Source organism: Grampus griseus (genome assembly GCF_964374135.1).
Source record: "Grampus griseus genome assembly, chromosome: 1".
Classification (NCBI taxonomy): domain Eukaryota; kingdom Metazoa; phylum Chordata; class Mammalia; order Artiodactyla; family Delphinidae; genus Grampus; species Grampus griseus.
This window is the reverse complement of record NC_139017.1, coordinates 128103833-128119056: the sequence shown is the minus strand read 5'-3', so window position 1 is coordinate 128119056 and position 15224 is coordinate 128103833. Positions and strand designations below refer to the sequence as shown.

At 39.1% G+C, this 15224-nt stretch overlaps 1 protein-coding gene across 2 annotated transcripts in view; it reads left to right on the top strand.

Annotated features, from left to right (window-relative positions):
* Nucleotides 1-15224, top strand: part of CACHD1 (cache domain containing 1) — a gene marked incomplete at its 5' end in the record, with an annotated part of 217684 nt that overhangs the window by 164317 nt on the left and 38143 nt on the right. For both annotated transcript variants that reach the window (XM_082678734.1, XM_082678735.1), the window contains 5 exons: nucleotides 1041-1190; nucleotides 6028-6261; nucleotides 10540-10689; nucleotides 11327-11450; nucleotides 12245-12362. In XM_082678734.1, the coding sequence (XP_082534860.1) occupies nucleotides 1041-1190; nucleotides 6028-6261; nucleotides 10540-10689; nucleotides 11327-11450; nucleotides 12245-12362 (776 nt within the window). The remainder of the gene's footprint in view (nucleotides 1-1040; nucleotides 1191-6027; nucleotides 6262-10539; nucleotides 10690-11326; nucleotides 11451-12244; nucleotides 12363-15224) is intronic.

The following is a 15224-nucleotide window of genomic DNA, read 5'->3' as shown; positions in this document are numbered from 1 at the left end:
AAGGATCGAACCTGTGGCCCCTGCATTAGCAGGCAGATTCTTAACCACTGTGCCACCAGGGAAGTCTGGCTTTCACTCTTAAATTAACCAGTTGATCCTCACAGCAACCCTGTGAAATAAATACTGTCATTATCCCCATGTTCTTGTAGATAAGGACATTTAGGTGTAGAAAGGTTAGGAAATCTGCCTGAAACAACCCAGACACAGCTTGAAAGTGGTACAGCTGGGATGTGAACACAAGCAACCGGGCTCCTATGTCCATGCTTTTATTGTTCTCCTACACTGGTGAGTTTTAAAACAAAAATGTTTTTGGCACTACCTGGCATAGAGACAGATAACCTTACATGTCTCAGGAGTCCTTGGCAGAACCACCATTTTAAAGCCTAGTCCTGGGACTTTCCTGGTAGTCCAGTGGTTAAGACTCCACGCTACCAATGCAGGGGGCCTGGGTTCGATTTCTGGTCAGGGAACTAGATCCCACATGCCACAACTAAAAGATCCTGCATGCCACAGCTAAGGATCCCACGTACCTCAATGAAGATTCCTCATGCAGCAACAAAGAGTCCGTGTGCTGCAACTAAGACCCAGAGGAGCCAAACAAAAATAAATAAATAATTTTTTTTTTTTTCTAAAACCTAGTCCCCAAAAAAATGTGTGTTCCTGGGGAAGACCCTGAGACACTAAGGAAAAGGTAAATCCGGTTCTGAATCCTCCATTTCAGAAGGCAGGAAAGATGTCCCTTTAGGATGGCTAAATTACCACAACCGTAGATGCCTAAAGGAACACACCTTCTTCGATCTGGTAAACTCATTAGGAACATCTCCTTACCTGACACTGGGTAAATGAGGCCTCGTGGCCCACCACGGGCAGGATGAAAGAGCAGCGGAGGCAAGAAGACGAAAGCCCGGCATCAGACGGGCGGGAGTAGGAACGGTGGACCGGGCAGGTCCTCAAGGCAGGAAAGCCCAGTGAAAGAGAAACTGAGTAGCTGCCTTTAGCCAGACTCCGATGTAACATTCAGTTTGCATGTTTTTGTTTAGATACAGACATGGTCATCATTTACCTGTCTGCTGGCATTACATCAAAGGACTCTTCAGAAGAAGATAAAAAGGCGACTCTCCGTGTCATCAGTGAAGAAAATAGCTTTCTAAACAACTCCGTAATGATTCTCACCTACGCCCTCATGAATGGTAGGTAGTGTTTCGAGATTCTTTTCTTTCAGATGAAAGTTCTGTCTACGTGCATGCTGCTTTCAAAAAAAATAACGAAGAACCATCACAGGGTGCTTTGATGAAGGGTATAAGAAGCAGATTCCTTCCCAAGCCTGTCTTTCTCTACCTCCCATGGGTACTCAGGGTGTGTGTTAGGATGTCCCTGTCTCTACGTCTCTCTCTCTCCGGCCAGCTGCTCATTTCTAAACCGTCACCAGTTATGTGGTCTTGCACAAGATTCTGTACAGCTCCATTTTTTTCACTTCTCCTCATATTCTTGGATTTTGATACTGCATAGAGGTTATTAACTTATCTCATTGATTTAAGAGCAGGAAGCTGAAGTACTGACCTAGATTCTTCTGTATAACCAGGACTGTGACTATCACATTTCCCTGCGGAATCACTACCTGGAGCCTCTTGTGACACTTTCTTCACCTCCCCTTCCTTAGCTGTGTCATTGGAGATGAGAATTATCTACTTGACAGGGTTATTGTGAACCCCGACATACGGTAGGCACCCAGGATGATGCCAGGCGCTTGCTAGGTGCTCATCAAGGTTGATTGTGTTGCTATTAAATCAGACAATATGTGAGAGGGTTTAGTAAACTAGCAAATCTGAGGAAATACTCATTATTTTTCCTTCAGCAATTTAACCATCCTCCAGTCTGATGAAAGCCCAATTTTCCAGCCTCCCTGCTGTGTCATGTCCCTCCCACCTGTTACACAGCTCTTTGTCCTCTTCTTTGGGTCCCTTTTCCTCAGTGCTCAAAGTGGCCCCATCCTCTTGTTTTTAAGAGAGCATGTCTTGATCCAGCAGCCCTTCCCACCTATGGGCTTTTATCTCCCCTATCCACTTTCAGATTTCCATGCAGAACCAGGTGGCTTTAGGGACACTGGTTCTCATATTTTAATGGGATAAGGATATATTAGAGACTCATTTTTTAAATGCAGACTCCCAGGCAGTATCTACAGATTTGTACTCAGACCCTCTTAGATGGGGTCCAGGAATCTGTGTTTTGGCCAGCATGATTTTTTTGCAGATATTTTTGTGGACTGCATACACATGGAGGAACACAGGGGATGGTGTCTAGAGGTTCTCAGTTTCAGTCTCCATTTGCTAGCCATGTGGCTTATGGCAAATTACTTAATCTCTTGAGGGCCTCAGTTTTATCTGTAAAATGAAAAGAACAAAGTCTTCATAGGATTGCTGTGATAATAAATATACAAGATATGTTGTGTTTATCGAGCACGTGCCATATACAACATAGTGCACTGAGGTCCTAGAGCTGTAGTACGCAAAATCTCTGTCTTCGGGAAGCCCTTGACCCAGTGAAGAAGACAGACAAGGCAGATGAATTAAATGCAATAGGACAGGAGTAAGGAAACATAAAAGGAAGTGATCATGTCTTTTCCATTCAATTTGAAGGTCTTCCCAGGCAGATACTGAGTAAAGAAATTTTCTTGCTGTCACCCATCTCTTCACTGTACCTACATCTTCCCACTGGAGTATCTTGTGCTCTTGCTGTGCCCCTGATAATTCCATTCTTTGAAACTTCTGGTTACTTCCCTCTAACTATTCTCATCTTTTCTCTTTCTCCCCCTTAATCTAGCCTGAAATATGTCCTCATTGCAAGTTTTCCACCTCTCTGAGAGATATCTCTGAACATTGTTCACGGGGGTTGACACATTCCCTTAACTCTGTCAATTCAAATAGGGAAGGAGAGTCACTATGAAAATTTTGGTACAACATATTATCAGAATAAGAGTGTATACTGTTGGTGGGAATGTAAATTGGTACAGCCACTATGGAAAACAATATGGAAGTTCCTTAAAAAACTAAGACTTGTGCTACCATATGATCTAGCAATCCCACCCCTAGGTTTATATCTGGAAGAGACAAAAACTAATTCACGAAGATACATGCACCCCAATGTTCATAGCAGCACTATTTATAATAACCAAGACATGGAAACAACCCAAGTGCCCATCAACAGATGATTGTTTTAAGAAGATGTGGTGTAATATATATGGAATCTAAAAACAAAAGGTTCTGAAGAACCTAGGGGCAGGACAGGAATAAAGACGCAGACGTAGAGAATGGACTTGAGGACATAGAGAGGGGGAGGGGTAAGCTGGGACGAAGTGAGAGAGTGGCATGGACATATATACACTACCAAATGTAAAAGAGCTAGCTAGTGGGAAGCAGCTGCATAGCACAAGGAGATCAGCTCGGTGCTTTGTGACCACCTAGAGGGGTGGGATAGGGAGGGTGGGAGGGAGACGCAAAAGGGAAGAGATATGGGGATATATGTATATGTATAGCTGATTCACTTTGTTATACAGCAGAAACTAACGCACCATTGTAAAGCAATTATACTCCAATAAAGATGCTTAAAAGAAAAAAAAGATTTGGTGTATATATACAATGGAATATTTCTCAGCCATAAAAAAGAATGAAATATTGTCATTTGCAGCAACATGGATGAACCTAGAGAATATTATACTAAGTGAAGTAGTCAGACAAAGAAAGACAAATATGAGATCACTTATGTGTAGAATCTTAAAAAATACAAAATTATACATATATATTATATATATAATACATATCTATATATAAAACAGAAACAGACTCACAGACATAGAAAACACACCAAAGGGGAAAGGGCTTGGAGGGGAGGGATAAATTAGGAGTATGGGATTAACAAATAGAAACTACTATACATAAAATAGATAAGCAACAAGGATTTACTGTATAACACAGGGAACTATATTCATTATAATGGAAAATAATCTGAAAAATATATATGTATATAACTGAATCACTTTGCTGTACCCCTGAAACCAGCACAATATTGTAAATCAACTATACTCCAATGAAAAAAAGAAGAGTGTACACAATTATGGGGGGAAACTGGAAGAGTAAAGATGCAAAAAGAGGAAATGACAACTCAAAGGTTATTAACCAGCTCTGGTCTGGGTGAACAAGTTGGAACTTGCAGGGATTTCTGGAGGCTAGGAACACGGAAGACTGCTTAGGAGGTCTGGTGTAGAAGTCTATGAGAGGTTGTTGGCTGCTACCCCTGTGAATTCTCAGTGAAGCATCTGGAGTGGGGTTGCACTTGGTGAGTATGCCAGCAGCTGGGAAAGGGAACTGAACACAGAGCAGAAGAGTGGGACGGACTGGAACATTCTGGTTCCTCTATGTCTGTCTCTTAACATCTCTCTCTTCACCTCTTAAATCTTACAACACTTCACTTTTGGCCACCTTTAACCTGGAAGCATAGAAGAAAGGGGATTGTGGGAAATGTAGTTTCCAGCATGACCACATTGATGATAGAATAATCCAGTCTGCCACCCTACTGACTCTACTGCCACCCCTGCATAACATTTCATGATGGAGTGATATAAAGTAACCCAATCTTTGATATCCTTTACTGTGCTTCTTTGTCTAGTAGATGTTCCTGTTTGTTACTTTTCTTGTACATTTTGAAAGAGCTGTGCAGTGCATGACAAAGAAAGGAAATGTGTTTATTGCCTTGAAGTTGTCTCCTTTTATCATTCGCCCCTGTGAGTTTATCAAGGGTGTAAGATCAGGGATCGATCACATCTTCTGTGTTGTCTTTTACTCCCAGACATGGGAGGTAAGTGTCTTTTACCACTCACCTCCCATGTGAATTCTGTGTCAAGCAAAGGCAACAATAATCTGATGCAAACTTTCCCTTAGCATTGTCTGAGTGGAGCAAAATCCAAATTATTTACATACAGCGTGTGAAGAAAGAAATTATATCCATTAGATCTTGGATCTAATGGATATAATGGACTTACAAGGATCTAATGGATATAATGGACTTACAAGGCTAGAAGTATATATACTTCCTATTTAGAAATGATAAAGTCACTTAAGGTAGGCGAACCATGAACTCTTCAGATTTTTTTAATGACTAAGCAGGTCAAGAACATGAGGCAAAACCTTTTTAAAACTCATTGGTAGAATCTCAGTAGTGACTGAAATCATTTGAATTTGTTTACAATGGTACCCATATGGGACCGGTTACTAATCCTTTTGACTGTGTTCCAACAATAGCAAACCAAAATTTTAAAAAAGGTTTATTAAATTTATTTTTGTGCTATAGATTACAGATGTTGTAGAACAATTCAGCCCAGTATGCCTGAATCTTTTACAAAAATTTTAAAACTCTAAACATAAAAAAAGTATACTAAATAAATCAAATCCAGTATTATCCTAACAATATAAAGCATGAAAACATTTGTAATTAAAATGAGCTTAAAGAAACAGCGTTTGGAGACACCACTCAATACAATCCGTAATTCTTTCATTTAGTTGCATGAGACTTTGGCAAGAGTTTAATAGGCAAAGAGGTAAGAAATGAAATGGTAAACCTCGATCCTTTAAAACTCTTACAACTTCATCTACTAATTTAAATTAAATGCAAACTTGTTAATCATTACTTTTGCTTTCAAATATTAAATGCAGAACAATAATTTAAATTTTATAATTAAACTTTAAGGGAAGAACATCCTTGCTGGATGGGGTTCCTTTATTTACTCATGTGTTCTTCATCATTGCCTTTGGAAGAATTCCTTTGCCCTCTTGACTATTTGAGGAAAGATCACGCCTCCAGCTTTGTTCATCAGCAGGAACTGGTATCTGTGTCCTGAGGCCACACTGTCTCTGCAAAGACCCCCTTGGCATTGCAAGACCTCGTCCAGACCCTTCTTAGATCTAAATGGCAAAGTTATTATATGGATATCCACTGTTTTGTTTTACATTGTCTTCCCTTGGCTTTTTATTTTAGATGGGGTGACTGGTTTGAAAGAGCTGGCTTTTCTGAGAGATCTTGCTGAACAGAACTCAGGGAAGTATGGCGTGCTGGACCGGACAGCCTTGCCTGTGATTAAGGGCAGCATGATGGTGCTGAACCAGCTGAGTAACCTGGAGACCACAGTTGGCAGGTTCTATACCAACCTTCCCAACCGGATGATTGATGAAGCTGTCTTTAGCCTCCCCTTCTCTGATGAGATGGGAGATGGTGAGTTTGGAGAAAACTTCCTACTAAAGGAAGGGGGAAAGAAATGGGCAGGAGTCAAACAGTAACTTTTAAATGTTGTTCAGTACTTACCATGTGAGCATTAGGGAGTGGGGGCAGGCAAGGGAGTGGGCATCACTTTCTCTGGTCAGAGGATTGTGTAGCCTCCCGCCATTGGTCCAGTTAGCACTGTATTCTAGAGCAGAAATCCCCAGGCCTGTTTTTTCCTCATTGCCCTAGCCTCAGTCAACATAATGGATACATCTACTAGGGAAGCTTTGTAAGGATTTCCCAATATCTAAAGGTTAGGGATTTTGGAACTAAAGAGTAACTTTGCATAGCAGATGGTAAATAAAAGTCAGAAGTGCTTGGAATTCGGCCTCAAAGGCAAGGCAACACAATGTCCGTCAAATAGATACAGGCTTGACATGGAGAGGATTTCAAATCCCACTCTACCACTTAGCTGTTGTCCTTGGTAATGTATTTAATCTTGTTAATTCACATCTGGTTATCTGTTCAAAATGTAATGACATCTTTCATGTAATAGTCTTTGAGTTATTAGGTTTATAAGATTATATTACTGCCCAGCATACCTCTCAGTAATGATGGCTGCTGTGTATTTATTTATTATTTTACTTTTGTTGTTATTACTATTATTGTTATCGCTATCCTGATGTCACAAGTTACCCATAATACGATGTTGGGTAAAGTGTTTCAACTTCACATGATTAAACTTTTGGTCTTTAAAGTAGAAAAAATCGGGGCTTCCCTGGTGGCACTGTGGTTGAGAGTCTGCCTACCGATGCAGGGGACACGGGTTCGAGCCCTGGTCTGGGAAGATCCCACATGCCGCGGAGCAACTGAGCCCGTGAGCCACAACTACTGAGCCTGCGCGTCTGGAGCCTGTGCTCCGCAACAAGAGAGGCCGCAATAGTGAAAGGCCCACGCACCGCGATGAAGAGTGGCCCCCGCTTGCCACAACTAGAGAAAGCCCTCGTACAGAAACGAAGACCCAACACAGCCAAAAATAAATAAATAAATAAATTTAAAGTGAAAAAATCATATTTCCATCAAAGTAGTTGTGAAGATGAAATGCACTAGTATATGTAAAGCATCTAGAACAATGCCAGGCCAACAGTATGTGCTCACTAAAAATACAGCTTTTTTTCTTTTCCTCCTCACATTCTTGCTTATCTTTTTCCCCCACATCCTTCCCTCTCTTGTTTCTTGATAGCGAAGGTTGAAGAGGCAGCTAATGACTAGACAGACAGCATCACCATATGAGATCTTGTTTTTATGTTCCATTAACTAGGAATTTTCACAAATAGATATTCAGAGAAAACTCATGTATAAAAAGTAATAAGCCTTATAGAGACTGTGTTTTCTAGAAAGTAGGTAGACATGTTCTTTCTATAAGGAAGAAATATGGTAGCTACTGCTAACCTCAATTTTTTTATCCTTCCTAGTTCTGGCAGGGCCAACAGATGTGTATAGAATAGAAACTCCCACCTTTAGATAAAGTTATTTCCTTTTGTAGGGAAATGTCAAGTCTTAAATGCGAGTGACCTTAATGCGTTAACCAGCGTCACTGAGTGCCTGTCAAGCATTGTGTCAGGCAGTGATGGGCAAGGCACATATCTCACCCTCAACAAGCATTTTAATCTGATAAGAGAAAAACAGATCAATGAATCATGATAATTCTGTGTGAAAGGAGCTGAGACAGATGTAGAAACTGAGTCCTGTACGAGCACAGAAGATTATGCCGTCAAATTCTCTTACCATTAGTGGTATCAGGCAGAGTAGGACCTTTTCTGAAATTTACTCTACCATCCAGAGAGCTGCCATGAATGCTTTAAATTAAATTATGTGCAAAGCTGATGCTTTCCCAAGTGTAGTCCTTAGGGCCTGTTTTATGACTCCTATGCAGTGAGTTTCAGTGATTGGTTTACAGGTCTGCTGCATTCCCTTACTTGAGTGTGTCATTTTCATCTTTGTATCTTCAGTCCCTAGAATTACTGGGTGACACCTCCTCCAGCTCCATGACGAGGGGACCCTGAGTCTAGGGAAACTCATGTTTATGTGGCTCTAAATCAAAACCTCCACAGATTCAAATATCAGTTACTGGACATATTTCTTCTAAAATGCAAGTGTGTTTGCTTTAAATTAAAGTAGGGAGGGCGTATGGGTATTTCATTAAGTGTAGGAAGAGCTTAGCATACTTTATTTGCCACAATGGGATAAAGAGTCTTCTGTCGAAATTGCTAATTGAGAAGTAAGACTGGTTTCTTTTATCAGACTTGCTCTCCGTGTGTCCAGAGGAGAACAGAATTTTGAAGTGAGCATGTGGTCTCCGAGTATTTCTGTTGTACTTTACTACTGTATGAAAATGGCTTTAATCTTAGACCAAAGCCCAGGGGAATGTGGTGTGCAGACCGTGACCTCTGTCTCCCTGCTGACCCTCACAGTGCTGCTCGCATCACTTGTAACCCCTTTGTCCAGGGATACCTGAGTAAAAACCTCCTCCAAAATGCATTTTTAAAACCTTCTTAGTTACTTATTATTTTTAAAATGTTTTAAAACCAATAGATAGCATTCTAAATGTTGACTACTTAAAGAATGCTTTTGAAATTATAATAGGCACCCATTGCATAACTTCTATTTTTTCTTGTTTTATTGAGATGTAATTGACATACAACATTACATTAGTTTTAGGTGTACAACATAATGATTTGATATATGTATATATTGCAGAATAATGACCCCAGTAAACTTAGTTAATACCAACCACCTCACATAGTAATAATGTGTTTCTTGTGTTGAGAACTTTTAAGATCTACTCTCAGCAACTTTCAAATATGCAATACTGTATTGTTAACTATAGTCCCTGTGCTGTACATACCCGAACTTATTTATCTTGTAACAGGGCATAACTTTTCACAAGGTTTTTCAGTGTTGCATCCACTTCTTCCTACCAAGTGATGCATTTAATTGGCCTTTGCAATCACAACTCAGTAATACTTGGAGTGGACATCAGACATGATTCTCTCTGTAGAAGACTTCAGAGATCCAAATCCCCTTCCTGGTGTTGATAGAAGAAAGGCTTTCTAATGTGCTGCAAAAGCATGGACGAGTCATCAAGTGCAGGAAAATACAAGAGCAAGATGGAGAGAAATGATCCATCTTTTTGTTCTAAGTTTCATTTAGAGCCATAGGGTTATAGAATTGCTGGGGTCCTAGAGAAAACTTTGTCTCAGCTCCCCATGTGTTACATAAAATGATGCATTCAGAGAGGTGGAACGACTTGCCCAGCCCAGCAGCAGAACTGGAAGGACAGCCCAGCTGGCCTGGGGCTTGAGGCCACACACTGACCGCCATTCATGCCCTCTCCTTCTGTACATCTTCCTCCCCTTGGCTTTTCCCTTTCCCTAATTATCCTATTGTTTTTCTATGGCCTGTGAGCCAAGAATGGTTTTTATACATTTAAAGCTTTGTTGGAAAAGAAACAAAAAAGTATATGCAACAGAGAATATATGGCTCACAATGCTTAAAATATCTACTATCTGACCCTTTACATAAAATTTACAAACTCCTGGCCCAAGTGACTAGAAATACATTCCTTTAGAACTTTAGTGTCTCCTTCTAAGTGGTCAGATAATAAGATTCTGTACCTTTCTAGGTTTTTTTTCTCATCATCTTCCTGTTTTTTGATAGGATTCATTAATAAAATATAATACCTTCTAAGCTTTCCTTTATCCGTAATCTCTTTCATTTAACAACCCCTAGAAATTAGTAAGGCAGTCACTACTGTGTCCTTTAAACAGACATGAAGGCCAAGGCTCAAAGTTATGTCCAGTGTCACATGTATGATACATAAGGGGCACAGCTGGGCTAGAACCCAGAATTTTAGATTCTTTGTCCAGTGGTCTTTCAAGTTCAACTGAATCATCCTCACTTCAGGAAGTAGAATGATGTGTATTAAGTGTTGCTGATGTCTTGCACTGATCTGGAATAGCATATCCTTTTAGGTGAAAAAATAGTGGAAAATATACAAACTCCCTCCATTTAAGTTAACTAAGATATCTGAACCCCCAAAAGAGTCCACTTTCCTCACACTAACTCCCTTATGCTGTCTGCAAAGGCAGTGCTTGGTTACTGTATCACACGGAAAACTTTTCTTCAGAGCAAATTGAGACGTCTCCACAGTTCCCTAGAGTACAGCGCCAGCCTTTGTTCGGTGCCTTTTCTGCCATCCTTTGAATATTTTTTGTTTTTAACCCACAGGTTTGATAATGACTGTGAGTAAACCCTGTTATTTTGGAAACCTCCTTCTGGGAATTGTAGGAGTGGATGTGAACTTGGCTTACATCCTTGAAGATGTGACGTATTACCAAGATTCTTTGGCTTCCTATACTTTTCTCATAGATGACAAAGGTAATCTGCTAAAATCTAATCATTGGAAAGAATGATTTCTTTAGGATCTTGGAGAAAATCATCTAGATATTCTGATGCTAACAAAATAGAAAAATGGTAGTATTTGTAGAAAAACTGTGTGACTAGGACTACTCACATTTCATAGAACACCTCAACGATGGCAGAATGAATCTAAAAATTATGCATTTGTTTCTGTGTTGTGTTGAGAGATAGGTAACGGTTATTTTGTAACATCAGGAAATTGGACTTGAGGATTGAACGACACATAGAATGTGATCCTTTGGATCCTTTTTTGGTCTATATTGTTTTCTTTACATTTACCGGCATTAAAGTTTATGTGATAGATCAGAATATTTTATGAAACGAAAACCGAATGACCAGCACCTCAAAAATACTCCTGATGAGGCAGATGTCCGATAATTTAAGGTGTCTTGCTACACTTCCAGAGTTTTATGCAAGAACACATAAAGTAAGTTCAGTTTTTTATTGGACTGGTGAGTTACAGACTGAGAAATTGAGTGTCGGGCAGCCATCCCAGAGTATCCCGTATTTCAAACTTGTGATGGGCACTTTTATCAGAATCAGTACTTCCTACGACATGTTTCTCATAGCATGCGTTTTTGTTTTCTTATTTCAGGGTATACCCTTATGCACCCATCTCTTACCAGGCCATATTTACTATCGGAACCCCCGCTTCATACTGATATCATCCATTATGAAAATATCCCCAAATTTGAGTTGGTTCGGCAAAATATCCTAAGGTAAGGAAAAGATGAGGGTCGTAGTATTTTGGTTTTCTCTGAGAATAGGATCCATTGAGGTCAAATACGAGTGTTTATGATAGGATATAAAACAAGTGTACAAATTATTTTAATGGTATCAAAAGTGTAATTTTTAATATAAGGATCGTAGCCAAAATTTTGTTTACTTTGTAAAACAGGTAAGATCTCTCAGAACTATTATTTGGGGGAAATGTCTTGTAAATCAAATTCTTATGTTCATGTTGCCTTTAGTTGTAAAATCAGATATATCTTATCTCATTTTTTAAAATGCTCCAGTTATATCAAGTGGAAAAATTTTGGCAAAATAAGAGGGTTAAGTTGAGGACCAGCTCCAGAGCATGCCAAAAAATAGCTTGGCAAAGTAGGGTCCATTCCAAGTTGACAGCACAATCATATACAACGTTTTCTCTTGAAATAAGGAACAGATTGGATTTTTTCCCACCGTGATACATTATTTTGGCAGATGGTAACCTATAGAGAAATGGGTCTTTGTGCTCATTGGTTGTAAATTAATGACTGAGTGATTTGAGACAAGTTGGTCTCTGGAAAGAATTACAACTGGGGGGCAGGGTAGAGAGTAAGGAATGTTTTTGGTGCAGAGCTGACAGAATGCTTTTACAGAATTGAAAATCTCACATTCTCTCTTTCAAAAGTGATGAGCTTCATTGCTTTTCAAAATCAGGAGGTGGTCATTGACTCACAGCATCTTCCCTTTAATTAAGTGCTTCATTTTATCATTTACCTGAAGTATTGCATTCTGTTTGCCAACGCAGCCTCCCTCTGGGCAGCCAGATTATCGCAGTCCCTGTGAACTCATCCCTGTCCTGGCACATAAACAAGCTGAGAGAAACTGGAAAGGAGGCCTACAACGTTAGCTATGCCTGGAAGATGGTGAGTGAGAGGAAGCCTCCTTTGCCTGAGGAGCTGTGGGGTGCTGCGTTCTTCCTCGTACGGGAATTGTAGGGAACATCAGTCTGATAAAGGTTACTAATCAGTTTTAAAGTGATTGGAAAAAAGAAGAGATTCCACAGAAATTTTATATTTTTTTTTCCTTTTTTGTTTATAAAACCAGTCATTGTTCATGATGAATAAATCAAGCCATATAAAAAATAAAAAAGTGACCTCTGCCCTTTCCCCTCCTGACTTTTACCTCCCGTCTCTCAGAGGTAACCACTTTGATCATTTTCCAGAAAATTATTATTCACACACAGGCACGTATCTCTGTGTGTGAATGTGCGTGTGCACACAACTTTAATGGCTTTGTAGTACTGCATTACATAGACGGGTCAAATTTCTTTTAACAGTCCCCTTTAATACACATGTAGATTGTGTCCAGTTTTGTTTTTATCATTTTCAACTCATATTGCGGAAGTTGGGAGTTGAAAAGGAGATATGAAACCATAAATGTCCTCTGTTGATGCCAAGGAAAAGAAAGGTTTAGATTAGAATGTGGATTATTCCCACGTGTCACAAGCAGATTGACAGTGTAGCCGTACCTGGGGCACGCACTTCAGCCTTCTTTCACTAGCCTCGTTCAGACACTAGGCCTTGAAGAATCATAGAGAAATAGAATCTGACACACACTGTCCATCTTACTTATGTTTTTGTCCTTTAGTCCCTCTTCCAAGCATAGCATAATAATGCTATTATGGGGCCCTAAATACTGTAATTGACTAAAAGAATAGTGGACTTTGATTTTTTTTTATCATCAAATATTAATCATTAAACTTAAAATGCAGTCATACTTGAGATTCTCTTGGAGGACCATATCTGCTGTTCTACCTGTTGTTGACTCCAAATGGATCTGTTTATTCATTCATTTAAAAACTGCTTGTTGAGCATTGACTATGAACTAAGAAGAATAAAGAAGAATGATATTGCCTCTGCCCTCACAGAGCATCCAGCTTAGTGGTAGAAGCAGAGGATTCAACAACTCTGTACAGTGTCTGCATAGGAATGACAGGAATTAGGAGTAGCCAACACACCTTCAGACATGACTCTCCTCTGACCTTTCTGTTTGGTTTTTAAGGCATCATGTGGCAAGGGTAATTTCTAAAATGGAAATGAAATTAAACAAAATAATAAAACCATTTGAGAAACACGTTTACAAGCCTAATTCTATTGATATTTTACTGATAATGCAGATTTGAAAAAGGTCAAAGTCTATTTTGAAACTCCCTGAGTCAGCTCATTTTCAGGAATTTTTTTGAGAATGATTGCACCATCTGCCCTTATTTTTACAATTATACAATTTTTAAATAACGTCTAATTTCTTAATTTTTCACATCAGAAAGAGCGAGCCAGATACCAGAATTCTGAATTGAAGAATACTTTTATATTTGAAATTGGAGATTGCTTATCTTATTATCTTACAGTATATCCTGATTGAAAGCAATTACGGTTACATCCTGGGAAAATATCTATATTAATGTTTGTTGGCATTAAAAGAGAAAGAAGGAAATGGAGGCATTTTAAGACCTTCTTTGTACCGTAAATAAACCTAGTGTTAACATTTTGGAAAGAAGTGTTATCTTAAGATGGTCTTTCTTCAGTCATACAGGTAAATTCTGGCTACTCTACTTAGCCAAATGGATATAATCATGTAGTCACTTGAGGCAGAAGTGTTAGTTTTCTCAGAGTTCTGAAATTGTTAAGAACATCACTATTAATTGAAAACTTAAAGAGGTAATAAATAATGAAATTGAAGTTAAAAAGGCTTGCCTGATTCCCCAGGAGTAAGAATAAGTATTTTTAAGCTTTTTTTAGTTACACTGGAGGGAGAGGTGAATAGGTACTCTTCTTGTCCTCAAGAATAAAATGGATTCTTCTACTAAATATCATTTAAATAGATTTAGTTTATGTTGATAATAATAAGTTAAACTGCTTAGCATCTGTAGATATAGCAGGTACTGGTGGATTTTTTCACTGAATTAATTTAAAGGTAAAATGAGAGATTACGTTAGCAGTATTAAGAGATTACTACTCTGTCACTGTGTAACCCCAGTCCACCTTTGAGCATATGAGGCTCCATGCTGTGACAGAAGGAGCTATTGACCATCAGAAGGTATTGCAATATTCCTGTGTTACACGGTCACGGTTCACTTCAAAACATGAATCCCATGGACAGTCAGTGAAAAAAACCACTCCCCAGTCACGGAGAGCTCTTCTGGATATGTTATACATAGTTCCTTATTGCAAAGACTGTTTTTTTCGGCTAAGAACACAATAGGAAGAAGACCTGTATTGAAATCTGTTTTCCTTTCCAGCTAAAAACTATTTATAAAGTGTTGCTTTTAGATGCTTAGGGTAATTTTTTTTTCTCTCTTACAGAATTGACCCAATTATAAAATTATATTCTGGTCATTCTGGTAAAGTTTTTGCCTTTTGGTTCCTTAGAACATGCAACACAGGAAACAAACTCAAAGGATGACTGTGTGAGATGGGAAGAGGGGAAGTAGTAAATGCCACTTCAGAACACTCTGTCACTCTCTAATTTGTTGGGTGGAGGAAGAGGATTAAGTTTGCTAATCTAATTGAATATCCTTGGCAGCGGTACTTGAAAGCAATTCCAGGAAGATGCAAATTTCCCCTGTGTTTAAAAAGATTCTGCAACCATCCTCACAAATCCTACATTACTCTGAACTCTAACCTGCCTAGTTAAAAAATTTCTCCTTGATCGTTAAGTAAATCCTTTGAGCTGCTTTGGTTCTGACCATCTTTAGTTCTGACTTAGCTGGTTATCACTCTTTTCAT